We start from the raw sequence: 27,963 nt of genomic DNA on the forward strand, positions 1-27,963 counted from the left end.
TAATATATGCAACTAGCTATTAGAACTTCCAATATACACGGTTAAGCGTCCTTAACTTCAATACATCCTGGCTATGAACGGCGGTCACCCTGTTTCTCGATGGACTCGCATGTGCATTATGGCCCCAGGCGCTGGCACGCCAGGCGACCAGCGCTCTCGACTTGCCACAGGAGGAACTGCAGCTGGAGGTGCAGCTGGAAACGGAAACGGATATGGAGACGGAAGTGGAACAGGGACGGAGACAGGAACAGAGCCAGAGACAGAGACAGGGAGAGTGGCAGGAGAGTCATTGGCAGCGGCGCCGCATCCTGGAGCCGTGTTGCTACCTTTGCCGCTGATAGCTGCCACTAATGCAACTAATTCGCTTTGATTTGTTTGCCAGCCCGCGTCGCATTGTCACGAAGTGTTTCCCGTTTCCTTTCCGATTTTTCCGACCTTTTCGAATTTTCCGACTTTTCCGGCGGCATCGGAGCCCGTCCGGTGGCCAGTAGCCAGTTACCCGGTATCCGGCGTTGGGCGCCGTTCACCGTTAACATTTACCGCTCGCTTCAAGGTGAAAATACCGCTTCGGAGGGAGCGTACATACACTGGGAAAAAAATATACACAGTGTGCATATTCAAAATGTAATTATACGGGTCTCAATAAAACAAAACAGTATGAAAAATTATATTCTAGTTATTATATAACAAAAAAATACAAAGTTTATGCAATAAACCTTTTTATTGCATTTTTTTATTATTATTTTTTAGGTTTTTAACTTAAGTATGTTGATTAAAAGCCTCTAGAAAATAATTTGGCCATGAAAGGATGATTTTATGCCCACTATGACTAGACAATTTTGCTCCAAGTGTACGGTTAACTTGAGATGTGAAATAGTGGAAACGAGTGTGCTAGATGGTCGCAGTGTGCCGTTTGAATTCTCGATACCCGGAAGTAAAAATGTACCGAAGTAGGCCCTGATAATTGAGTTCAATTCGGCCAACAATATACACACTAGACACACAAAAACCCATCCGTACCATTTTGTTTTTATTCATATTCACCCTTTTCTCACTCATTTAACTCACATGATCGCACGAAAGGAAAAATCGCATTCCTAATCGGGAGACAAATTCAGCACAAGGCTCGTCCATCAATCGCATCCACGAATTGGTAACCCAACATCCGCACATCAAGTAAAGTCACGAAATCTCAAGATTTCGAGGACGTGCTGTGAAGGGCCAGACGGAAAAGGAGGAGGAGAAGGAACAGCGCTCCCGAAATGCAGAAGGGCGTCAAGGACAAGGAGAACCGGAATTCGGCGGTGGGTCCGGAGTTCTGTGAGGTCCAACAGCAGCCATCCAAGCAAAACGATGGTGAGTCAAAATATATATCGCATATAATACATCTTTATTTATAGTATATAATATACTTTAGAATATAAGTAGATATCAAAACATATCTCCATAAGGAAACAGTTTTTAACCGTTTCTGTTCATTTTCTTTTCTATATTTTGCATCCAAGCTTTTTCAACTCCTCTCTTTAAAACAATGAAAGTATGTATTAATACGATCTGAAATTTTACACAATTACAACCAACCCATTTTGTGCTTAATTATATTGCTTATGTCATTCCATATTTGGGTCATTATTTCCAATGTTTTGATCAAAATACCGAATATTTTTTTCACAAAAAATCTGCGAAACTATTTTTGGCAAAAAACTCAATTTTTAAGTTGGCTTTTTTGGCTATAACTTGGCTAATAGTGGTCACAGAGCGAAAAGAAGACCCATTTTATACTCCTTGTAACCAATACTAACAACGCCTTTAACTTTTAAACTAATTTTGTAAAATTAATTTTTGGCCAAATTTTCGCTTTTTTTGTAAGGGGTACCATCATCAAAATTTGCGAAAAATTGAAAAATCCTAGAATTCCCAAACTTGAATGCAAATCGATTGGGATTTAAAAAACAAACTCAACGAGGTATGACATTCCATATTTGGGTCATTATTTCCAATGTTTTGATCAAAATACCGAATATTTTTTTCAAAAAAAATCTGCGAAATTATTTTTGGCAAAAAACTGAAATTTTAAATTGGCTTTTTTGGCTATAACTTGACTAAAAATGGTCAGAGAGCAAAAAGGAGTACCATTTTGTACTCCTTACAACCAATACTAACAACCCCTTTCACTTTTAAACTGATTTTGTAAAATTAATTTTTGGCCAAATTTTCGCATTTTTTGTAAGGGGTACCATCATCAAAATTTGCGAAAAATTGAAAAATCCTAGAATTCCCAAACTTGAATGCAAATCGATTGGGATTTAAAAACAAACTCAACGAGGTATGACATTCCATATTTCGGTCATTATTTCGAATGTTTTGATCAAAATACCAAATATTTTTTTCACAAAAAATCTGGGAAAATATTTTTGGCAAAAAACTGAAATTTTAAATTGGCTTTTTTGGCTATAACTTGACTAAAAATGCTCACAGAGCAACAAGGAGTACCATTTTGTACTCCTTACAACCAATACTAACAACCCCTTTCACTTTTAAACTGATTTTGTAAAATTAATTTTTGGCCAAATTTTCGCATTTTTTGTAAGGGGTACCATCATCAAAATTTGCAAAAAATTGAAACCTCCTAGAATTCCAAAACTTGAATGCAATTCGATTGGGATTTAAGAAACAAACTCAACGAGGTATGACATTCCATATTTCGGTCATTATTTCGAATGTTTTGATCAAAATACCAAATATTTTTTTCACAAAAAATCTGGGAAAATATTTTTGGCAAAAAAATGAAATTTCAAATTGGCTTTTTTGGCTATAACTTGACTAAAAATGGTCAGAGAGCAAAAAGGAGTACCATTTTGTACTCCTTACAACCAATACTAACAACCCCTTTCACTTTTAAACTGATTTTGTAAAATTAATTTTTGGCCAAATTTTCGCTTTTTTTGTAAGGGGTACCATCATCAAAATTTGCGAAAAATTGAAAAATCCTAGAATTCCCAAACTTGAATGCAAATCGATTGGGATTTAAAAAACAAACTCAACGAGGTATGACATTCCATATTTCGGTCATTATTTCCAATGTTTTGATCAAAATACTGAATATTTTTTTCACAAAAAATGTGCGAAACTATTTTTGGCAAAAAACTCAATTTTCAAGTTGGCTTTTTTGGCTATAACTTGGCTAATAGTGGTCACAGAGCGAAAAGAAGACCCATTTTATACTCCTTGTAACCAATACTAACAACGCCTTTAACTTTTAAACTAATTTTGTAAAAATTAATTTTTGTCCAAATTTTCGCATTTTTTGCGAAAAATTGAAAAATCCTAGAATTCCCAAACTTGAATGCAAATCGATTGGGATTTAAAAAACAAACTCAACGAGGTATGACATTCCATATTTGGGTCATTATTTCCAATGTTTTGATCAAAATACTTAATATTTTTTTCACAAAAAATGTGCGAAACTATTTTTGGCAAAAAACTCAATTTTCAAGTTGGCTTTTTTGGCTATAACTTGGCTAATAGTGGTCACAGAGCGAAAAGAAGACCCATTTTATACTCCTTGTAACCAATACTAACAACGCCTTTAACTTTTAAACTAATTTTGTAAAAATTAATTTTTGTCCAAATTTTCGCATTTTTTGTAAGGGGTACCATCATCAAAATTTGCGAAAAATTGAAACATCCTAGAATTCCCAAACTTGAATGCAAATCGATTGGGATTTAAAAAACAAACTCAACGAGGTATGACATTCCATATTTGGGTCATTATTTCCAATGTTTTGATCAAAATACTGAATATTTTTTTCACAAAAAATGTGCGAAACTATTTTTGGCAAAAAACTCAATTTTCAAGTTGGCATTTTTGGCTATAACTTGGCTAATTTTATACTCCTTGTAACCAATACTAACAACGCCTTTAACTTTTAAACTAATTTTGTAAAATTAATTTTTGGCCAAATTAGAAACTATTTTCGGGTAATACAAATACGGCAGTTTTCATAATCAAATTCGTCAGAACAAAAGTTTAACTATCTGCGTGATCAGTAAGGTTAATTGATAGGCAGCAAAGGGATTAATATAATTAGTCAACCCTGCAGTCCTGCAGTTATCAATTAAGCTTGAAAAATCGCTTGGCAAATCAAAGACCGCCATACTTTTTTCCGCTCGCCGGAATAAAAAAAAAAACAAAAGGAGGAAAAACTTCCACTTCGCCGCTGTAGTTTTGGCTTTTTAGCTGGCATTTGACGTACCTGACGCCTGACGTTCACCGTAAATAGTTGCAATATGTTTCTTTTTTTGGTGCCGGCGTCTATTTTCGTCTTGGCTCCAAAATGCATATCAATAACGAAGAAAATAGCAGAGAACTGAGGGAATGGAGAAATGTCGAAACGAAGCACTTGTCGCTCTGTTTCGGCTCCTGTCACTGTCTTTTACTTGGTTATCCCCCAAAAATGCCACCATGCCCCGCTCCAACCGGAAGTGGGGAAATACCAATGGGGATTACGAACGGACGGATGGGCTTCACTGTGCTGCGGGCGGCCGCAGCCAAAAATACGAAACTAAACACAAAAAAAATGGAAAAAAATGCTACACGAAACCATTGAGCAAACACAACAAAAAATGTATATCAAAAGGAACAAAGGAGACGCAACCAATTGGTGAAGCAAAATGACATGCAAGCGACGCAAGGCTATAATATGGGGGGTTCCATCAGGGCGGGGGGTCTATATCTGTAGGGGATCTCGGGCGTGTTGTTGCAGCTCGTGTTGGTAGCCGGGTTTGGGTTACCTTAGCTTGCCCCGTGGGCCTAATGACGCATTGCAGACAAAAACGATATGACGCCTCGTGGCAATATCCGGCGGAAATGAATCCTTGGGTGTGGTGGCGGCAAACTACGAACTACGCAGATTACCACGGTGATTCGATGATTATATTAATCGATACGTGGCAATCGCAGATTATCTTTTACGATTAGTGATTGCTGCGGCGCGATGGTATTACGAGTATGATTCTCGTGACAATCGGTAGTATGGGTATTTAGACTAAATAGGGTTAATTTGGTAGCCTGTTTTTTTTTTTTTTAAAGCAACGGGCTCTGCTTGTGTGTTAATCAAGCGACTGGCATCTGTGGCACAGTTTTAAGGCAAGCGTTTCCCTTGCGTGGCGCCACCGCCAAGTCATTGAGATTGAGCCGCCCGTAAGGACCTCTTCTCTAAGGACGTCCCGCCGCTGCCAGGGCGCTGTCAAATGCCAATAAGCCGACATCGTCTCCATCTCCGCCAAAAACAACCAAGTTTGAAGCTACTAAAAAAAAAAAAAAAACAAGGAATTGGTGCCAAGCGGGCCATGCAAAACACACAAAGAACGGAGGAGCGAGACTTCGGGTTGGGGGGTCGGCAGCAATGAGTGGGAATCGGTATTGCCAAATCAGCTATTTTTATCGTCCTTTTTGGCTTTTTTAAGATGGATTTCGGTAAAGGATATTAGCAAAGTTATACACGATTACCATCTGATAATTTATTGCATTTTTTTACCAAATATTTATTCGCAATAATAGAACATCATATGCATATGCTTGAGTTGGTTATTTCACTTGCAAATTGCTTATTTTGAAAATGCGCCAATCTGTCATCGCCAAATTAAGTCCATGTGCCAACATTTTGGCACAACTCAAATAAAACACAAATGTCAAATGGCTGCAATAATGTGCAAATATGGCAAATGGATATAGAAACAAACACTTAAAAGCTCGAAATATCTGTTTCATTTAACAGAGTTACGGGTTATAAATTTATGCCATTATGCGAAAATTTCATCATCACTGATGGAAATCGCTCACGCGCCAAAAAGTAGGCAACCAAAAAGGGCTAGACTTTCGCGGAGTGGGCGGCCCGAAAAGGAGGAGGCTCATATAAGCAATGGGATTTAGTGAGCATATTTTTATTATATGTATATTTTAAAATCGCAAAACAAATGCTCCGCCAGTGGCGTTACAGGGATGAGTGCTGGGATTTTTCTGCGCTGTTTATATAGCCCATGTCGTGCGCAATTTATGTTAATCACGGCGGAGTTTCAAAGGGGAGATGGCGGAGTGGGGGGTTGGTGGTAAGGCTGAAGGGGAGTTACAGTTCCACCCAGTCGCCCACTGACCCGCCCACCGCCTGCATTGCCACGTGTAGTAGGCCTACAACAAAACAGCGAAAAACTATTTTTTTGTTTTTGTTTAATACTCTAACGCGGTAGAGCACAACTGCATTTTGCGACCAAGTCAGGAAACGCATGGCATCTATAAAATAGTGATACTAATTAGTGGATAATATTGCACATCTAGAAAGCAGTAGTTATATTTGAAATATCAAGTTAGTAGCTTCAATTAGTAAAGACAAAGATACTGTTATGAAACTTGCTAATTTGGTGTATTATCTGCTACTGAACTATCATGTTTTTAGCCGCCGCAGGAGGAGCCCTTGTTTAAGGGTATATCCGGTTCGGCCTTTTGTACGGGCCTTCAGTTTGTTTTTGTTGTACGGTTGTTTTTCGTCGGTGCCTTGCACAAAGGCAACGCCGTGGCAGCAACAATTTTAATGCCGTGGTTTACTGTGATTCGCAATTTCGCCAAAGGCAGCGACATCGACGTCGACAGAGGCAGAGGCCACCATTGTCGTCCGCGTTGGTTTTGCAGCTCAGTCAGCAGTTGCGCTAGCAGCTGAGCTGAGCTTAGCTGGCCGAAGAAGAGGAGAGCGACTCCGAGATAAACCGTTAGTTGGGCTGGACAGGCACGCGCGCGCCTTGATCTGTGTTCTTGAGTGCTGTGTGTGTTTTTTTTTTTTGAAGTGCATCCATCCAAGATGGCGGAGCGAGAGAGGGAGGCAATGTCCGCCTCTCTGAGCCGTCTGCTGAGAACCTTGAGCTCGGCTTCGATGAGCAGACGGCACTGCCCCCTCGCTCTCCTGCAGCCTATACCCTTGCATCAGAGCGAGATGGCGCTGGGGAGCGCGAGCAGCGGGGGCAGTGCGGAGAGATGCTGCAGCAGTTGCAGCGATGATAGCAACAACAATGAACGCTGCAAGAGCGCTGAGAGAGGGACAGCAGCAGAGGAAGTGGGCGAGGAAGAGGGAGTCGAGCTAGAATCCAAGCAGGATGCTGACGAGGGAGAGCAAGATGAGCTGGAGCTCAAGAGAGATAGCAGTACCGTTAACGTCAATGTGGTGAGAGCCAACTTCAAATGCAATGACATGGAATGCTCTCTAGTCCTGGGCGACTATGTGAATGGTGAGTGCCGTTAGATGCTCCATACCCAACACTGAGAAAAATGAAAACGATATGCTGAACTATGCAATTAAATATCACATTCATGCGATATGATAAAATGATACAGAGCAATTGCTAAGATGCGAAATATGTACATTAATTGTACATACATAATTGATACAAATAATTTCACATGATGCTTTTTTTCCGGTGCACTTCGTTTTTCCACCCGCGTGCCACTCAATATGTTCACTCAAGCGCTGTCGACGGATAATGAAGATTCAATTTGATGTGTAAGCAAAAATAAAAGCGGAACAAAGGAAATCCACTCAAGAAGGTTACACAAGAAACGGATTTTGGGTTACCCTTAAAAGTATCTCTCAAATATTTATGATAAGAAATGTTCAAAGACTTCCGTAGTCTTGATAAAAGATAACCAATATGCAAGCAATTATCCGCTGTTGCTGAATAACGTTTCAGTTTATTACGCATACGTCGTGTTGGCATCTCGTAAAAGTGTGTTGCTTTAAAGAGGCTAGCAGTAAATTGTTTTAAAATAATTTAAGCACTCCGAAATGTATTTCTTATTGCTAGCAATTATGTGGTGAGCAAGGCAATTAAACATTAGTCTGGTTACCATGTCGTATACGTAATTTTTGTGAGTATATTAAAGGGTAGTAGACGTCTCCTTCAGAAATACGATTATATTATACCATTGACTCACTCCCTCTAGAGCTTTAACATCAAAAGAAGCATGCACAATCTGCAGATATCCATCGGGAATATTATTCAGCAATCCCATAATTCGCTTTTCACTTCCAATTCGTGTACATCGTTTATCACTGTCACAATTATTATACAGCATCGAAATGCGGATTCGGGTGATTTTATTTTTTGTGTGAACAAAAACACACATGTCGACCGCTGCCAAAATATGGCAAACGGAAATTTTTAATTGCAATTTGTTAATTTGCCCAAAGCGGCCAGCTCTAGCTGAAAAAGTAGAGATACAGTGCACATTGGCTAGAGAGGAAACAAGAACTAGTTTAAAATTTAATTATTCCAATATGCTTCTTGATATATCGATAATTTTATTCAAAAACATAAATTTTGTAGATTCCAAGATCAATAATTATATACTTATAAGAACTGTGAATGCAACTGATTATTGAGTTTATAAAATATCATATATCATAGATATATATCTTTAAAAAAGCTTTCAGATCGAAAGTTTTTAGTGCGTTATTCACTGTAGAATCGAAAAGTGAGAAAAGTTCTTGGCGGACAAATCGGAGGATGGGGTGGCGAAAGCTAATCGCTGGCACAATTCGATGATTGACGAGGGCCAAGCGGCGCAGGGTCTTGAAAATCGGGGGTGGGGGTAAAGGGGTCGAAAATCAGCGAAAAGCGTGTAAAATGGACAAAGGAGCAGGTGCGCGGGGTCAGGAGGAGGACGGCATGCGTTTACGGTTCGGTTAGAGAGTCTTCTTTTCGCCTTGGCAGTCACGGCGTTTTGCCAAAATAGAAAACACATAAATTGCACGATCAAGATCATTGCTGTTGCTTCTATCGTTGCTGCAGCTTTTTCTTTCAACAATACTCTTGTGCGGGGTATTGTTGCATTTTACAGAGAACCTGTATCAAATTGATAAGGAACAATAATATATTGATCTACAAAAAAAAACGTAGTAGAAAAGGTTTTTCACATTGTTCGTTTGAACATAATAACCTTAGGGATTCGGAAGACCTTTAGAAGAAAGGGTATATCGCATTCGGCTTTCTTCACCTTATATGGTTTATCTGCTTCTGCTCGCTGCTCAGCCACTTCGATGACATAATCTTAATCTCATAGGCAGAAGCAAATAGAAAAAGTAGGAGAAACGTGAAGGAGGAGAAAGAGAACGAGAAGGGAGGACGATAGGGAGCGAGTGATTAAAAGTTTGTTCTTCTCGCTTGACTCTCTCTCCTCTCGCTCTTTGACACCTGTTCGTTTTGTGTCCGCGTAGGCAGCTGACAGCTGCTGCTTCTTCCCTGCCTACGCACCCCCCTTCCGCCACCCACTTCTAGGAAAAGTTTCCCACGGTGTGGCACCCCTCTTGCCACACCCCTGATTCTCCAACCCCCCATCTCCCCCCAACCAACGGTTTTCCTATGCCGCCGAGGAGCGACTTTGACAAATTTGTTTTGGCATCGAGGCTGTGCTTTGATTTTTTCCCTTCTTTCTTTTCTTTTAAATTTTCTATTTAGCTGCGACGTTTTTATTTTTATGCCTGGCTTTTCTAGCTATTAGAAAATTGTTAGAACTGACAGCAGCTGATCTTCTAAATGGTTTACCAAAATTACAGAAATAAATATAAACATCTAGCATTTGCTATAAATATTTTGAAAAGATGAACGAACTACAGAGATTAAGTAAGCCAAGAAATTCGAATTGGTCGTTCAATAAACCGCTTAATAATACACTTCATCTGCTCTTAACTGGAATCATCTCGTTGTTTAGCAAACAATCTCTACAGCGTTCGGTGTAAACGTGACCTGGAGATATTCGTATCCGTGAATCGCGCTCCACCTTCGGCAAACATTTGTTGCTCGTTAGAATATGCACAAAAATTCCACGAACTGTGTTCGTTAGTTTTTCTCATTTTTTTTTTCTATTTTTTTTTTTTTTTTTGGCGTATCCAAGGCTGGTTGCCTTTGGCTTTGGCTTTGTTTGAGCCATCGAATCGAATTCATGTTCACGGCATGCCATGGATGGATAGGTTCCATGGGATGGTTAGGATGGCGGACTATGAGCCATAGATATGAAGTGTATGGGTATGTGTAGAGTGCCAGGACTACCGCCTTGCACTTCCTTGGAACATTAGACAACGAGAATTGGACAAAAGAGCGAGAGAGAGAGAGAGAGAGAAAGCGGGCGAGAACTGACGAGGCTTTGTTTATTTGTTTATAACAGTCGCAGTGGAAATTCGAGTTGGCTCACAACGGCTCGAATCATCGACTGCGGCTCAGTTTGGCCAAATCGGTGGTTATCATTTGACGACGCAATGCGAAACGAGCCGTACAAAGAGCCACAACAAAACTGCATAGTGCCATAGTGTCGTAGGATCGGATTAGAAAACGGGATCGAAATCGGGCTCGGAATCGGTTTGTGAATACCAACAATAATGCCGCCTATAGCCGCTATCCACTGCGATTGCATAAGGACCTAGTTTAAAGGATATATCCGAGTGGTTTGCATTTTTTCAATGTGTGCCAAAAGCAAGTGAAGCACGACGGTAGTGAAATCAATCAACAGTCTGTGCTCCCATTTGAGTCCCAACCCAAATACAGCATAGCTAGCTAACTCTGCCCATCCTTCCACATCATAATGCCGTAGAAATCGAGATACTATATATACCATGGACTTTGGAGGCGGTCGCGTGCAGTTCCTGCAGGCGCAGCTATTTCCCGTCTGCACGCTGACCACGTCCAGTGGAGGTAATGGGTCATATTCCTCGGGAATAAACCATATATAGTATTCATTATTATAACACATTTCCAAAAATGCTCATTTTAACTGCTCTGTTGTTCATAATTGAGTGTAGCGCACTTATAAATTGCCTTCAATATCTTAAAAAACATTAATCGAAAGAAGTTTTCTCATTGGTTATATTATTTGTGTATTGTTATTGCTTACATTTTTTATATTGTTTGTGTTTGAACTTGTCTGTCTAAATGGCGTTTTACTTTTCACCATTAGGATAAGAACATTTGTCAAATCAATTTGAGCCTCATCGAACAAAGTATAAGTACAGTAGGACTTCTGCAACCGAAACCAACCATTTCATTTCAAAATATCGATTTCAATCAAGTAAATAACAGTAAATCCAAACACCGATTGTCATACATAAGTAGTTCGAAATAAGCAAATACTCACTTTCAATTTGTTGTTAGTTGAGTTTGGTGTTTCTCTTCTCTTTATAGATTGTCTAAGGGCACCTCGGTGTTGTTGTTCGTTAGGTTGTTGCTGTTATGTATAGTTCACTGTACTACATGACCAGCATGGGGAATTTGTTGAATGTTGGGCTTTTGTCACCGCCTGCGTCCGTAGGAAAATATCGTTGTGAATCGTTGTTCGTTTTCAAACTTTTCGCCTTTCCTTCTTTCGTTCTTCCTTCCCTCAACCTCACTTCCGGTCCCACCTGAAATCGGATAAAGTTCGGATAAAATGGAATTAGAATTAGCCGCAAAACTGTTTGATTTTGGCTGCCACTTGCGGCTGTCATGGCAACGCCAACACAAAATCATTAACACAGAAATTCCGGAATCGCAATTGGGAAATCAAAGTCAAGTCGTTGCCTGTTGTCAACCAAGAATGAGTCTATACTATGTATAATAGGGGGTATCCGAACTCATTTCAGTTCATTGAATTGCGATTAACGATGTTTCACCTGCATAAATCACAGAGCCAGAGACCCCAAAACTCAGAAGACAGTAAACCCATTAATGTTCATTGACTTGAGCCCTCCTCGACTATTTGAATACGTCTAGCGTGGAATTTTCGCTTGGCTGCGATAATCGGTGCATATCAATTCCATACAAAGCGAATCGCTGCAGGTGAATTGGAAAATTCGGAAAATCCCTTAGCCAAAAGGGGCTCAATTACATGGATCTAGGTTATTGTAGTTGCCTGGCTAAACATTTAAGGATGTGAATTTAATTAATTTGCAATTAATTGCAATTAGCAGGTCTTGCATAATAATGCATGTTTTTTTTGAAAACCAACTACAAGTTAGTTACTAACTTTCAGTAAGAACGTATATTCCCCAAATCCAGGGGTATTTTTATATCTAGAACGATCTGAGGGGGCAATACCATAAAAGCGTCTGGAAAAATGGCAAACAAAGAAAATGTAACAACGAAATGTATTAAACAAATTTCACGAGAATGCAAATTGCAAACTCATAAACGGTCGAAAAAAGGCAAAAAACGCCTAGGCGAGAAAAAAAAATGTCGAATAAAAATTGTGAAATATTGTGGGATGGCAATAATATTGCGCTTTTGCGATCTGCTCAGATTTTTGCGGTCCGGCCTCAAAGGCATTGGCCGAATGCCTGCGATTGGGATAAACAAAATGCCATAAATATTACGAATAATAATACAATTTAATGTAAGTAAATAATATGCAAAAAGGCGGCAATTAGAGGCGATCGGGCGCAGATCTCTGGCTTTGCATTTGAGCATAAACATTTAATTAACGCCAAATTCCTGCTGTCGCTTTGCGGCAGACGACAACCGCATTGGCGCAACAATTGAAAATTGAAAGCACAGAGCCCGAGCTTTCTATTTGTTAGCCCTTTCTCCTCCGAAATTTCCCCCTTCTCTTTTCGCTTTTCCCATGAATGAACGCGAAATGTTTGCCCATGTCCATTTGGCCAAACCACCGAATCGCCCATGTGTTCCAAATGTATTCCCATGAAAAATGCATTGCTTGAATAAGGTTTCATGACATTTTACCAACAACAAAAAAGTACTGTATTTACTTTCTTTATCTTTTTTCCAAAAGAAATTTCATGTGTGCAATTGCTGGCGACAAATGACATTTAAAAGCTCGCCAAATTGCAGTCCAAAACCAACAATAACAAAGAGCCACAAAAACCACATGTGCAGGGGGGGAAGAGGGGGTTTTGCGTGGGGTGAAAGGTCAAGGTCGCCGATTGAGCTTTGTCATTCCATTTAAAAGTGCAGCTGAAGTAGTTGAGTGCTTGATATGGTTTTGTGGTAACAGCTTAAGGATAAGGGCGTTTCAAAATGCAGAGTAATGATTTAGTTTTAAAATCCTTTGCCTTAATCCTTTTAGTTTTCGACAGAGAATCTGGAAATTGACTTTTAGCAAATGGTCATAAATTTGCTAAATATGGTCATTAAGATGAAAGAATGACTGCTTTGAAAAGCTAAATACCAATGCAAACTATTCCTATTTGCCAAAAAATTACAAGAAATTTTAATTCCAAAACTTGAATGCAAATCGATTGGCAATTTAATTGCGAACTGTTCACAAAAAAAAATCCAGTGTTGCACAAAGTACATTTGCATACTGAACTGAAGATCACCAGCAACAGAAGTCCTTTAACTCACATCGCACACACAGAATCGGCAAGGAACAGCTGTAGTTGTAGCGAAAGCTCAGCCAAACAATAACAATGGCAGGCAGACAAATACCCACACACACGCGCGCAGGATAACGGTAAAGGCGAGAACAGCTGAGCGCGAAACTTACAAAGCGAAAGTGCAAAAGCTCTCTCACACTCTCTCCTGTGCGATTTCGCCTGCTCTTTCGCATTAAATAATATTCGCAGGCAGCGACGCCGACAGTGACGTCGGCAGCGCGGCGACAGAACTGAGCATTCCACATTCGCTTGGGTTTTCTGTTTTAGTCAACAACAAAACGCGCAACGGCAAACGACAAAACAAAAAAATACAAAGAAAACACACATTCGAAATCTCAAAACAAAATTGCAATATAATCGAACCAAATTCAAAACGTAATCATAATTTAAACGAAAAATCAAAGACTCCAAATAAAAGACACAGGGAAATCGGAAATTCGAAAACGGAACATTAGAAACAATTTAGATCCAAATACCTAAAAAAAGTGTGCCGCCATATATCGGTTTTCTATTGTCACCTTTCAGTTTTGTTTTATTGTTTTCTGTTTGTTCGAGTGCCACAAATTTTGAACATCGTTGTTCGAAAGAATAACAAAATATCAGCTAATACGAACAGCTGTGTGAGTGCCGCCCCCCCTTTTTTCACCGCCTCCGCCACCCACCACATTTAGCGTCTTCTTCTGTTTTCGTTTCGCTTTCGTCGCCCGTGTTCCTTTTCGCGTTTTCGAGATCGTTTGGAGGAGCGAGTTCTAAATTCTGTGCCGGTAAGAACATTTCTTGGGGTTACACTGAGCGAAAAATAATCCAAGCATTGGTAGCATAATCTGAAAACTATATTATCCATCTAAACTTACTATATTGCATACAAAACAATAAACACATTTAATCTTGCCTACTAACACGATTACTTTGAAGAATCTATAAGAACAAAAAATTTTTCCAAGAAATTAATTTAAATATTAAAGATTTTCGTACATGCTAATTGACAAATGAATTAACATTGAGTTGCAAGTTTCATAAACACAAAATACTTTATCTATCTTTATATTAGTATGTATATATACCTATCTATATCTTACAATTGTGTATCTTGGCCATCTCGTTCTTAACAAATCAAATACCATAAATATTATCTATACATTTTTACATATTTCAAAAAAACGTATATCAACGCAAAGCAAAACAAACGACGTCTTTTTTATACAGTTTAAGTCAAAATGTTTTCGATAAATATGTACTAGCGCTGTTTTTTGTAAATAAACACTTTTTGCAGTGCACTCACATAGAACCATTCAAAATGAGCCATGAATAATTTGACATACTTGTGCTCAACTGCTTCCACTGAAAAATCAACTGAATAATCCCCTCGACAGGTTCCCAAAATAATTGCCAAAAGATCCCCCACAGAACTCTTAATAATACTTAACATGTTCCCTCAATATGGGAAACTGTTTGGATTAATAGAATATCAAAACACCATTTCAAATAATCGAATATGTCTGATTAAATATTTAAATATTTCTTTACAACGATTCCCATTATACGAATTTGCATCCCATTAAATCATATTTTCTTTGTTTCGAATCCTAATGCTTGACATTTCGTTGTAATATATATGATTTTCTTTTGCTGCATTTCTTTTGTGAATAATATATGTATTTTCTCAATTCTGATGTTCAACAAATTTGTTGAAGCTACACAGCCGACACAAATTTTATGGGCTTGCATTTAAGGCGAGCATAAGCCACATCGAAATCCATGGAAACTGCCGTGGGTCATAAACATAAAAAGTAAAAAAGCCGAAAATTATTAGCGATATTAATCGACTTGACAGGATCTAAATGGTTGGCTGCTGCGGAAAAACTTTTTCGCTGGAAGCAGCCCCCAAAGATTTACAGTTGGTTGCCAGGCATTAGCCCACCCCCCACATTTTCCGCTTTTCCAGCGAAAAATTGCAATAAAAGAAGCCAACAAGGAGCACAAAGCATGGCAAAAAAAAAATAAGAACACAAAACAAAAAACGATAACAAAATCGGCTTTTATGTGCTAATAAAAACCGACTAAGCAGACACACAAAGAAAGCACAAAGACGAGAAAGAAACCAAAAATTAATTAACAAAATATGTTGCAATGGCGGGAAAAGAAACAAAAAAGGAAAACTACAAGCGAAATAAAGAGAACGTTCCAAAAAGCGCGAAATGAAAACGAAATATCTTATGCACACACAAAACTTTAGTTGAAAATAATGTAGGGGACACCCCCACCTCCCCGCACATATGACAATTAATTGTTGTTGCCAAAAGTCACCCAAAATGCCGCTCATTTAGGCCAATATTAATGGCGATTTGCGCCTATTCGAAAGTAAACTTTTTAAAACTGGAAGAGAGAAACATTTGGCACGACAAATGTTTATATAATTGCTGACCCACTGAATCCCATCGCATTCCCTCATAAACACACAGGCCTTGAGTTGAACATCATATCGGTCGAGTCTCTATATTTTTCAGTGCTGTAAAACAGTTCGTTTTTAACTCGGGAGACAATCGAGTTCGGGTTTTCCCATTTGACAAAATTACGCAACACAGCTTAAGTTTAGCAAAATCAAGAAGTGTCCAAACTAGTTGAAAACTCTAATGCAAAGCAATTAAAGCGATTGAAAGGTATGAAAGGTATTTCAATTCAATTGTCATGGTTTGTGGGCAAAACTAGTGAATGAAATTGAAGAAACATGGGCTCCAATAACTGCCATGCATAGCTTACATTTACATAGGTACTCATTATCCTGACTATTTTACTATAGTACATAACCATGTTCCTCAACTATTTGTGAAGGCATCCGCCTATCGTCAGTTTCTCTTTACTAAGCCATTTCCCTGTTATCCTGTCTTGCAGGCTTCCTTGGCAGTTTCCTATCGAAGGGCCTGAAGACCAATCAGCTGGTTGTGAATACGGATGAGAAGACCCTGCGACCAGTTGCACGTCTGAAGGAACCGCGCGATCTCTTCGCCCTGCCGAAGGACAAGGACAATGACTGCTCACAGCAGGCCCCCAGATGGCCGGTGGAATGCCAGGTGAGTGAGTGGAGTGGAGTGGAGTGGCAGTTGGCCAGGGGAATCCTTAGCGGCCAACCTCAATCGCAATTCCAAGCACCAAGCCCAATCAATGCACCCGTCGAGGAGCCGTTGAAGGACATAGACGTAGACGAGGACGTGGCTAAGGCAAAAGGTGTCCTAGATTTCTACCCAGGATGGGGGATGAGCCTCAATGCCTTTGACACGCACCTCGTCTGCTGGCAGGGAATCGCAGGACATGCGTGCCGCGCCCCATAAATATTAATGCATATAAAAATCCGGCTGACGGAGGGTTAATGGGGTGAAGACCTTTAAAGGAGCCGCCGCAAATCCGAAGATATTACAGGCCAACTTGGCTAAGTCGAACTTTGGGTACAGTTTATATGTATATGAAATGGTAGCGCGAGGAAGATCATGAAAGTTTTAAGCACATTGGCAATCAACAAACTTCTTCTACGTAATTAATTATAAATTTGCACGGATTTTGACGGGCTAAAGTTCGACTTAGGCGGGCGGGACTGTAGTGTCCCTCAACCATCTTGCCTCTATGTAGGTCAAATTGCAATAAAAGGTGCACACACTAGGCCACGCCCACACCAACGCCCCCGCTTAACCCATGGCATACCCATGCGGCAAACGCTCGCCAAGTGCAATGAAAATCCTTTCGTTTCCGCTTTGAGATTTTATTTATTTGTTTTACCTTTGTTGTATTTTTTTTTTTATTTCGTGCTTTTCCTAATTGTTGGCCAAGTCGTTAGCATTGTTAACAATCGATTTTATTTATTTGTACTCGATTTGCATTCGATGCGCTGCCAAATTGTGTTGGGCAAATATTACACATTACCCATACGCCCCGTCGGTCGCTCAATGAATGCGATTTATGGGAACTGTTAGGAGGTGGGATTTTGGTTGGGTTTTGCGGGGGTTTTCGGTGGGAGGAAGGGTTTTTTCAGGGGTCAAACAGAAAATTGGCCAACTGATTGATTAAACAGACGGCCACAAGGGGGAGGCGGGTGGCAAATGAATCAATTGGAGGTCAATTGCTGAGCAATTTGTGGCGCAATTCGAATGAATCGAAAAAACAAAGGAAGACCAACGTTTCCTTGTCAATTAACATGGCTTCAAATGTAAACGCAAAAAAAATGGAATTTTGTAACAGTGAAAAGAACTAAATTGCAATTTAAGGCGCATAAAATGTATGTAGCACTAACAAAAATAATTTTGTAACCGTTAGAAATAAACAATGAATAATTTTTGCGATGAATCCTTAAATTTTTGTAGTCCATACATTTAAAAATACAAACTCACCACATTTGCTGTCGCTGTCCTGCTCGCACTTCACCTTCGTCGCTTTACCGTTAAGTCGCTGCCTTTTTTTTGGCTCCAGGCACCCACGCACACACACGCACACTCGGCAAACTGTAAATGCAATTAAAAGAGCAAAAATACACACATAAATAATAAGTCAAGAAAGTTTTTCGAGGGAAACGTCTTTCGTGTGCCTTCATCGTTTTTTTTTTGTTTTTTTGGCCTTTTGGCCGTGACGTCCAAAATGCAAACTCAAATAAAAAGTGAAATTCTCGAAAAGCGCCTTCGGTGTCGACTTGATTCGCTTTGTTGTTATTGTTGTAGTTGTTGCCACAATGACACTGGCATTGGCAATGGGCATGAAAAAGTTTGCTTCTTTTGTTGCTTTTTTTTTTGCGAATTTTCAATACCAGGAAAACGAGAGGGTCATATTAACTGAAAGCGACAGAAGGCAGACGGAATTCGTTGGGTAAAATAAACAAGCTAATTAGTTTGATATCATCGTACATACAAAATCGCAGCATAAATAAATAAAGCCGAAAAATGTGAGCAAAATAAATAGAGAACCCAAGGGAGTGCGGGAAAGAGACGGCTGTAGTAGCCGCAGAAAGAGAGGGGGATTGTTGCAAAAACTGACGTTGATATGTTTCAATTAAGCCATCACACAGACACAAATGTCTGCAAATCGCTGTTCGTGTGTGTGTGTGAGTGAGTTTGAGTATCAGATTTGCATGCTTTATCGTCCTGTTTTTTGCACAGTAAGCGTAACAGGAAAAATCCTGGCAAATATTTTGGCAAAAATATTTCGGAAACACTCTTCAAGTATTTAAATGCATGAAGCTTTCCCAAATTTTGTACGGTCTGTGGCAAATCCAACAGCTTAATTGTGCAACCTAATGTTAAAGTTTATTGAAGATTGCATAGACAAACCAAAAGCAGCGTAGAAAGTACTCATACGCCATGTATGCCAAATGATGATAAATAATGTTTATTCGCTTATTCAGTATATATATATATATATAAACTTGATATTTATAGTTCAAATATGAAAAATGCGATTCTATGCCAATTGCATGTTTATGAGCCAACATTGCGTATGAGTGATATTCAAATAATAGATCCGTGCAGCGGGTAAACTTGACTAGTAAACTTAAGCTTAATGTTTAAATCATATTTATTAAAGAAAATCAATTTCATTAGTAACTATTACCCATTATGCAAATAGTTATCGCCCCACTGTGCGCGTCTTACATGTGTAAGCACATCAGAAGGCTAAGCAAATAAGCTGCTCAAGCTTGTGGGCAGAATTACAACGACGGGAAAGTCAGTAGAACACTAGAATGACATCAAAGCCTCAACTGAGGACAGTCAAAAGGGAAATGGAACGAATGGGAATATGGGGCTTCACATGGGGCTTGGCAATCAGTGGGCAGCTGGGACACCGGGCACAAAGCAAATCGTTGGTCGTTGGTGACATGGAGTTTAAATGTCATAATATAACTCTGACTGACGTTCGTCAATTTCCTTGGCAAGGACAACAAATGCAAAAACGATGGGAACTGCAATGGCGAGTGACATCTGTTCCATGGAAACCAAATATCACTGCCTTTAATTAACGAGACTTTGAAAAAACAACAGGTGTCGCCGTAATGGTGGAAACTGTATTAATTACACTAATTAAAAGCGATAAGCAAGGACATTTCAGTTCAATTTGGGATCGATAAATAAGTTAACTTTGCTTTGCTAATTGAAGAACAAATTGCTAACGCAATAAACTGAACAGTTGGATGGATTGAATTATTGGGCACTAAAGTATTCGCGTTTTTGGGAATTTCTATCTAGTTATTTAAGCGTTTTTTGTTTTTGAACTTATTATATATCTTGCCGATCTCCTTCCATCCAGGTCATCGAGGAGCGCATCATACACATTCCGTACGTGCCCGCTGTGCCGGAGCCGCTCAATGCTCCGACGGGAAACGAGCTGAAACCGCGTCCCGTGGGCGAGGAGAACGGCATTGTGGTGTTCAGCTACAGTCCAATTAGTGCCGTGAACTATGTGAGTATCTTTAGAATATAATTTTTAAACATTGCATTCGCAAGAACTGCTCGATTTCGATTTGTCCAATCCAATTGAAATTCATGTTCATTGTATTTTCAAATCGAAAATGTCAGTATAACATGATGCACCCTGCACCTGCACTAACCAGTAATCGGGAAAATCGTATATTCATTAAAACAAAAAAGAAATAATGGGGGAATTTAAAACTAACCCACTTTTGCGACCTTATGAGAATGTGAAAACTAAAAAGGCAACGACAAAAACCACACAGGAAAAGCCCAAGGCGAAGAAGGAGGACGATGAGTCCAGCGACGAATCGGACTATTCCTCGGACTCCCGCCAGGATTCGACGCCTCCGAGTCGTTCCACGCCCATGCGCCTGGCCGGCGGCGGTGAATGTGCACCTGGCAAACTGAACAGCGTGTCCAAGATGATCAACAATGTGGACAATCGGTCCACCAGTGCGTCCCTAGACGACAACGATGACTACTACGATGATGAGTACGATACGTCCGGCGGTTATTGTGGAGGAAGCGGTGAGGCCAAGGAGAAGGCCATCATTAAGGATCTCATCGAGGCGAAGAAGAAGCGCTACCAGGAGGAGGCCGAGGTCACGCCCGTAGGTGGTGGCACAGCCCGAAATTCGAGAGCTGCCAGCCGTTCGGAGGCCAGCAAGGATGCCAGCGATATCGACGATATCTGGAAGAACAACACCAGCGAATATAAGCCTGCCTCGCCGCGCTACGTGCTCAGCCAGTTCGGAAAGAATGTGACCAAGGCGGTGATCGACCGGATCGTGGATCACGAAGATCTCGTCCCGCCATCGGGATCCCAAAAGGTATCGAACCAGTTCGCCGTAGGCCCCGTCAAGTTGCCCAAAACAAACATGGCCCGCTTAGAGGTGGCCTTCGAGCGAAGTGCCTGCCAAGATCGAGCCAAATCGCGTTTAAAAAAGGAAGCGAGTGGCAGTCGTCGGCGTAGGGCGAGCACCTCTGACGAGGACTCCAGTAGTTCTAGTTTGGGTGACGAAGATGAGGATGAGGTGAATGATTCCGATTCGGAAGCAGAGAATACGGGAAGTGGCGTTGGCTTGCGCAGAATCTTGGGAAGCTATTCGGCCCGGCTCGCTGGTGGCGCCGAAAAGTATCCTTGTCCCGGTTCCGGATCCGTTTCGGATACCGAAACTTTGGTGGGAGACGAGAGCAGGAGCAGGCTGGCTGGCTGTAAGCATATGGCAAATGGTGGGTAACTAGTTGGAGCGATTTTAGCTTAACTTGGGGTACCAGTCAAAAATGGGTTGCTTTTCATACAGAATCAAAGATTATAGATTCAAAGTCGCTTCAACTCAATGCCCAAAAGGTTTTCTCTAGTTCCACATTAACCCCCATCCCCCAGCTAAAGGCCTGCATCAGCAAGACCTTATTTGCTCTAGGAATCGGCAGGCGCATTCGCGATCCCCCCTACGAGCGGTACCCCACACCCATGCGGCCACAGTGGCGGCGGCGGCAGCGGCGCTCGCCAGGGGACGCAACCGCGACAAGAACGGTTGTCTGGGTGGCAAGGAAGAAAAGAACATGGGCATGGGAGTGGGAACAACTGGCACAAGCTCGATGGGCACTCGCACCTCCTCTCCCGTCGGCAACAACGTCTTCCGGCTGACCAAGGATCAGCATATATTGCTGAGTTCAATGACCAGCCAGGAGACGACCGGCACTTTAATCTCGTCGACAAGTACTAACCAGACGACGACCACCAACTCGTCGCAATCGTTTCTTTGCTCCGATTTACCCCAAGCGCAGTTTAGCCGTTCGGCCGTCGGTGGTGCCCGCTTCATGACCAATTGCCATCCCATGAATCCGGAGGAGTACGATGGACTGGAGTTTGAATCGCGCTTCGAGAGCGGCAACCTGGCCAAGGCGGTCCAAATCACGCCCACCTACTACGAGCTCTACCTGCGACCCGATCTCTATACCAGCCGGTCCAAGCAATGGTTCTACTTCCGAGTGCGACGCACCAGGCGCAAGATGCTCTACCGCTTCTCCATTGTCAATCTGGTGAAATCGGACAGTCTCTACAACGACGGTATGCAACCGGTCATGTACTCCACGCTGGGCGCCAAGGAGAAGAGCGAAGGCTGGCGCAGATGCGGGGACAACATCTGCTACTATCGGAACGATGATGAGTAAGTAATTGGAACTTCCGTAGAACTTTCGGATACTTTGATATCCCAGCCTTTGAGTAGACTCTTTTTTTTTAAGTGACATCAAGTCTCTAGAGAAATCTAAGTGGGTTGCATACGATATTGGCCGCTATTCAACTGCATTTTCAACTGGTTTATTCCCATATTCCCCACCAGAAGTGCCAGCAATAGCGCCAACGAGGACGACGAGGACAACTCCACATACACGCTGACCTTCACCATTGAGTTCGAGCACGATGACGATACGGTGTTCTTTGCGCACAGCTATCCGTACACCTATAGCGACCTGCAGGACTACCTCATGGAGATCCAGCGCCATCCGGTCAAGTCAAAGTTCTGCAAGCTGCGCCTGCTCTGCCGCACCTTGGCTGGCAATAATGTCTACTACCTGACGGTGACGGCGCCCTCCTCCAACGAGGAGAACATGCGGGTGAGCTGGGCGCACAAACTCATCTATCTCATGGCAATTAATCTGTAGACAAACTTTTGAAACTCCTGCACAAACAGCAGTGTGCTTAGATAAACTCATTCATTATATGCGAACAAAAAGTTGATAGCAGCCTAGGTCGTTAAAGTTATAATTAGCAATTGGAATTATGTTCCAAAAAGGCTCATACATATGTACACACATTGTTCAACAATCTTCCACTAAGGTGTATGTTCAATTTCTCAATGTTCCCATTCAAATTTAGCGCAAGAAATCGATTGTGGTGTCGGCACGTGTGCATCCCAGCGAGACGCCAGCCTCGTGGATGATGAAGGGTCTGATGGACTTCATCACCGGGGACACCACAGTGGCCAAGCGGCTGCGGCACAAGTTCATTTTCAAATTGGTGCCCATGCTTAATCCGGACGGAGTCATTGTGGGCAATACCCGTAACTCGCTGACCGGCAAGGACCTCAACCGCCAGTACCGAACGGTAATACGCGAGACATATCCATCCATTTGGTATACCAAAGCCATGATTAGAAGGTGAGTTTGCCCATCTTTGGTTAACTATATTCACTGCTATCATTTGTTTATTACAGACTGATTGAGGAATGCGGCGTGGCCATGTACTGTGATATGCACGCTCACTCACGCAAGCACAACATATTCATATATGGCTGTGAGAACAAACGCAACCCGGAGAAGAAGTTAACCGAGCAGGTCTTTCCGCTGATGCTGCACAAGAACAGTGCGGATCGGGTGGGTATTATGTGCAATCAGATGACACTATATACTAACCCCAACCCATTGCAGTTCTCCTTCGAGAGCTGCAAGTTTAAGATTCAGCGCAGCAAGGAGGGCACCGGACGTATCGTGGTCTGGATGCTGGGCATCACCAACAGCTATACGATCGAGGCCTCCTTTGGCGGCTCCTCGCTGGGATCGCGCAAGGGGACGCACTTCAACACGCAGGTAAGTTGCATGGCCATTCACTTCACTCGAATACCTAGATGATTATCGGATCTCTTTCAGGATTACGAGCACATGGGACGAGCATTTTGTGAGACACTTCTGGACTACTGCGATGAGAATCCGAACAAAGTAAAGCGGCACGCCAAGTTGTTTAAACAAATCAAAAAGATAAGAAAACGCGAGAAACGCGAACAGAAAGCATTGAAATTACAGAAAATGGCCGATCAGGGATGTATAATGAACGACAAATTAAAAGTGAAACGTTCTGTGGAGAAAAGTGTCTCCTAGGAAGGTTCTATCCCATCAATACTAGCCCACAATATAGCTCTCGACACACACAGCCCGAAATCCAAAACAAGAACCATACATCGTCTTGTGCCGTTTTTTGTATCGTTCTTGAACTATAATCGTAAATCGTTAATCGCCAATTGTCAATCGTATATCGTTTATCGCATAGAGTAATTGTAATCGCAATTATTGTTACCAACTCGTCGCTGCCTGCGTTTTGTCCCTAAAGCGCTGCTGTGCTGACCCAGAATTCAAATCCCAAATCCAAAGCCATCAACATTATCGTAAATACCATGCAACACAACAATTACACGTCGGCCAGAGTTATATGGCAGATATACATAGCCTAACGTATATCTGGACATATACACCATATGCATATGTTATCCAATCGGGTATTACATGTATATGAGGCATTGAATTGTGTGAATTTTAATGCTCTCTATTTGCGCGTATCGCAGTTTTTCTAATGTTTTTGAGCACCCAATTGCGTGGCTAGGATATCTCTATCCACGCAATGGGTCCTTAGATTACCTCTGTAGATCTATCTATATATAATTATATATTTGTATATATACATACACCCACCTGATCCCGCACAATCGTAACTAGATAATGGCACACAGCACAGCATCGCCAGGCACAATAGGTCTTTTATTTTATCCTAGTCGCTCTAACTATGATTCGCGTTTCTTTCGATGTTGATAGTCGTAAGCGTAACCGTATTATTATAACCGGAAAATATTATTTTTTGAAATAAATACCATATCTATCATATGATTTACGTTTTTGACTTTTGCTTAGCATTAGACTCTTCTGCTTTTCACATGCCTTTAGTGATTCGCTTGATTAACCCGCACACTCACATTGTTTTAAATTGATTACCATTTAATTTCCTTTTTTTTTAGCAAATGTATGATTTCTGACTAATCCTAATGCATTAACATTTACAATAGATTTTAAATTTACTCAAACAACAGGACAGGCTACGATCAAAAATTATCGAAAGACTGATGCGAGAAGGCTCTAGTGCCGACGAACCATTGAATATACCCCTGTCAGATTACTCAAGGTGGGTCCATCAGCCAATCCTCTACTAACCCTAACTAATCTACTACTACTATCATATCATATGCATACCAACGATCATTAGCGACGAGGGCAACTGCAGCTCCAGCTCGGATAATGAGGGTAAACACTCGATAACAACGTCCGATCTGGAGGGACCATGTTGTGCTCCCACCCGAGCACCGCCCAGTTCGCCTGAGGTCATACACGAAATCCGCAAGGTAAGTGGTTTGTCCCACTAGTTTTACTGCACTGCACCTGCACCCTATTTCTCCCCCCAATCCGAACTGCAGTTTCGCATGCGACGCATGCGCAAGGTGATGCACGAGCTGGACAGGATCTATTTTACGCCCCTGTTCCAGCGCAAATTCAAAACACTAACGACCTTGAAGAGGAGGCGTCAGAAAATGGGTGTCAAGGCGGCTCCAAGTGGAAAACGCCTTCGTGGAGGCGGTGGTCCTGCCGTTAGTGCTGCCACACCCACGCCGGCACCGGCCGTCCAAGCGGCAGCTCCATTTGTAGAGACCAACAATATCCAGAAATTGCATACGCCTAGACAATTGGCCAGGAATTTGCCACCCAATAGTGATCAACCGGCTGGAGGCCAGAGTTCCGACAGTTCGGACAGCATGGATTCCTCGCAATCGGAATCGCTACAGGAACCGGATGCTTCAAGTGGTAGCACCGCAGCGAGTAAAGAGGTCACAAAGAAGGTGAAGGCTAGTGGTGCTGGCACCAAGAAGACTGCTAAAAAGAAGAAGTTCATGCCCACGGAGAAGAAGAAACCGGTGGTCAATCAGAAACTGCACGTTGATCGCAATTTCCGGCTGTGGCTGGCCAATAGGCGCATCTACATCTATCGTCGTAAGAAGGTAAAACGGTAAAAAGTTTAATAACTTCTAGACAACCTTATAAGTTAGGTATATACCTAACATATTTTTGATACATACTTATAGCACACAAGCACAACTAATTTAATAATTCCCCGATCTCGCCTCAAATCTCCCGCATCTAATCGGCTTAGTCCACGCAGGCGCGTCGCACTAAGGTTAAGAATAAGCCTACAAAGAAACGTGGCGAGGTGGTGCGCACCACCCTGGACCTGCCCACAACGGATCCGGGCTCGGATCTGCACTTCTCCACCGACGACGAGGAGCACTCGCCGACGTCCGGACATAATGGTTACGGTGCAGTGCCTCCGCTCCGGCACACGCTGCTCCAGAGCGATCTGCAAAGGCGGTACATCGAGGAAATTGGCGATACGGTGGTGCAGAAACCAAAAGCGGCGCACATGCCGCCGGAACTGATTGTGACCACACCTTCGAAGAGCGGCACTCCGGGCGGTGGAAAAAAACTGGATGTCTACAAGCTGACGCCTCGAACTGCCCCAGAATTGGACACGGGTATTGGCATGATGCAACGGCAGGGCGGAGGAACTGGCACATCCGCCAGACGAACCTATTCGTGGCACAATCTCGATCAGCAGGAGATTCCCAATGGCAGCGGCGGTGGCCAGGGCAAGGCCAACTTTTACATAGGCGATACCAAGCCAGGAATAAAGACGATGACAAAACCGCTCCCCAGAAGGTGGGTGTTTCCAAATGATTTAGCGAAATCTAATTCGGTTTGCTTGCCTCTTTCAAGGAGTGTCCCGAGCAACTTCATTCCCCAGAGACATGGCAATGCGCAAACGGCCGATGACCTGCAGCTCAAGCTTTCGCTGAAGAAGAAAGTCTGGACTGGTGCGCACGGGGATGCGGATGGTCGTCCTCTGGCCTGGTACAAGGGTCACTCGATAACAACATCCCAAATGGCCAACACTACAACGACCATACGAAGTGCAGGCGGTGGTGCTGCAGGAGCAGGAGGAGCTGGAGCTGGAGCGGGTGGAGGTGGCAGTGGTCAGAACCGAAACATGTTCACCTCCAATGGCAGGGAGCAGACAGCTGCTTCTGGTGGCATCGCCATGGGTGTACCACCCGCCTTTGTGGGAGCACCACGAAGACACAGAAAACTGGAGCAAGTTGATCTATTTAAGTAAGTGGGCGATTACTTCCCCTATTAAATCTAACGTTCTTTTCTATTTCAGTGCCTGTTCTCAGAAGCTGATGCTGTGGCAGCAACAAGAGGAGCAAAGGCGCTCCCATCCGCAACAGGCGCAGCGCCTACTGAAGGTGGAGGATCCTCCGCCACATTCAAGGGACCGGGAACGCGAACGTGACCGGGAGCAGCAGCCCTTCAAGCCCATGCACATGGTGAGAAAGTCAACGGGAACGACCAGCCAGGCCAAAGTCATCCAGGCTTTGGTGGCAGCCGAGTCCGGCGGTAAGGTGAAACGCAAGTCTAGCAGCATGATGAAGATAGCAGAGACCACGCAGCTGGTGACTCGATTTGCCCGGAATCGCAACAGCGCCGGAGGATCGACAGCACAGCAGCAGCAGCAGCAGCCACAACATATGCACCACCAGCACAAGCGGATGTTGTTCAAGGGCCAAGGCGGAGTGGGAGCTATGGGCGCACGGATGCACTCTGCCGGCGTGATGGGTCAAATGCAGGGCAACGGCGGAGGACGTGCGCCCAACAAATTCAAGACCGGCGGACTGGTGATCACCGCCGTGCAGCAACCGACCAATATGACCGGTGGAAGCTCCAGGCGGATGAGAAATGCAGCCGGATTGCAGGCCAAGGGCAGCAATGGCGCCTTGGGTTCATCCTCCGGTCAAATGCAATACCAGCGCAGCAATGCCAGTGTCCAGGCCAACAAGTCCGCAACAGAAATCTCCCTGGACACCGTCAGTCTGGTGCGGAAGGTGAAGACCAAGCTGAAGAAGCGCAAATCCCGCACTTTGTCAACAGGAGCACCGAAATAATTGATCCAGAATCCCCGCCAGGTGCATCACCGAGTTTTTCATTCAAAATTTTAGTCAAATTTAATCCGTTTTAGTCCCGTCCGTTTTCGTTACGTAAAAATGCGATAAGAAAATGATTAGAAAAATTAACTAAATAATTGATAACACCTTTAGGCGTATTTTATGCATATGTAAACCCGATCTCTGTACCTACAGTTAATCCCTAAAATATGTAATGTTGAAAGTCGTAGTGTGTATGTGTTCTTTTTTTTGGTCGCCGAAACGTTTTCTATTGAGATTTGCAATAAAACA

At 42.4% G+C, this 27,963-nt stretch overlaps 2 protein-coding genes across 11 annotated transcripts in view; one reads left to right on the top strand and one right to left on the bottom strand.

Annotated features, from left to right (window-relative positions):
* LOC117148732 (glutamine-dependent NAD(+) synthetase) overlaps window positions 1-27,963 on the bottom strand; it is a 35,145-nt gene that overhangs the window by 6,813 nt on the left and 369 nt on the right. Inside the window, exons 2-3 of the mRNA XM_033316297.1 lie at window positions 17,786-17,896; window positions 11,174-11,438 (exon numbers count right to left, since the gene is read on the bottom strand). The gene's annotated coding sequence lies outside the window, so the exon portion shown is untranslated. The remainder of the gene's footprint in view (window positions 1-11,173; window positions 11,439-17,785; window positions 17,897-27,963) is intronic.
* LOC117148730 (cytosolic carboxypeptidase Nna1) lies at window positions 980-27,948 on the top strand. 10 transcript variants are annotated; one of them, XM_033316288.1, is made up of 16 exons: window positions 980-1,356; window positions 16,299-16,477; window positions 19,689-19,841; window positions 20,116-21,085; window positions 21,240-22,026; window positions 22,201-22,474; window positions 22,737-23,017; window positions 23,074-23,233; window positions 23,288-23,446; window positions 23,507-23,674; window positions 24,691-24,806; window positions 24,888-25,023; window positions 25,096-25,674; window positions 25,827-26,389; window positions 26,447-26,839; window positions 26,892-27,947. In XM_033316288.1, the coding sequence occupies exons 1-16, from the start codon at window positions 1,263-1,265 to the stop codon at window positions 27,670-27,672; spliced, it is 5,793 nt and encodes a 1,930-aa protein (XP_033172179.1). In that variant the 5' UTR covers window positions 980-1,262; the 3' UTR covers window positions 27,673-27,947. The 10 variants fall into 10 exon arrangements, with proteins under 10 accessions (XP_033172179.1, XP_033172180.1, XP_033172181.1 ...); XM_033316289.1 differs by having other exon boundaries at window positions 20,116-21,067; XM_033316290.1 differs by having other exon boundaries at window positions 20,116-21,067; window positions 23,507-23,575.

Source organism: Drosophila mauritiana, chromosome X (genome assembly GCF_004382145.1).
Source record: "Drosophila mauritiana strain mau12 chromosome X, ASM438214v1, whole genome shotgun sequence".
NCBI lineage: Eukaryota > Metazoa > Arthropoda > Insecta > Diptera > Drosophilidae > Drosophila > Drosophila mauritiana.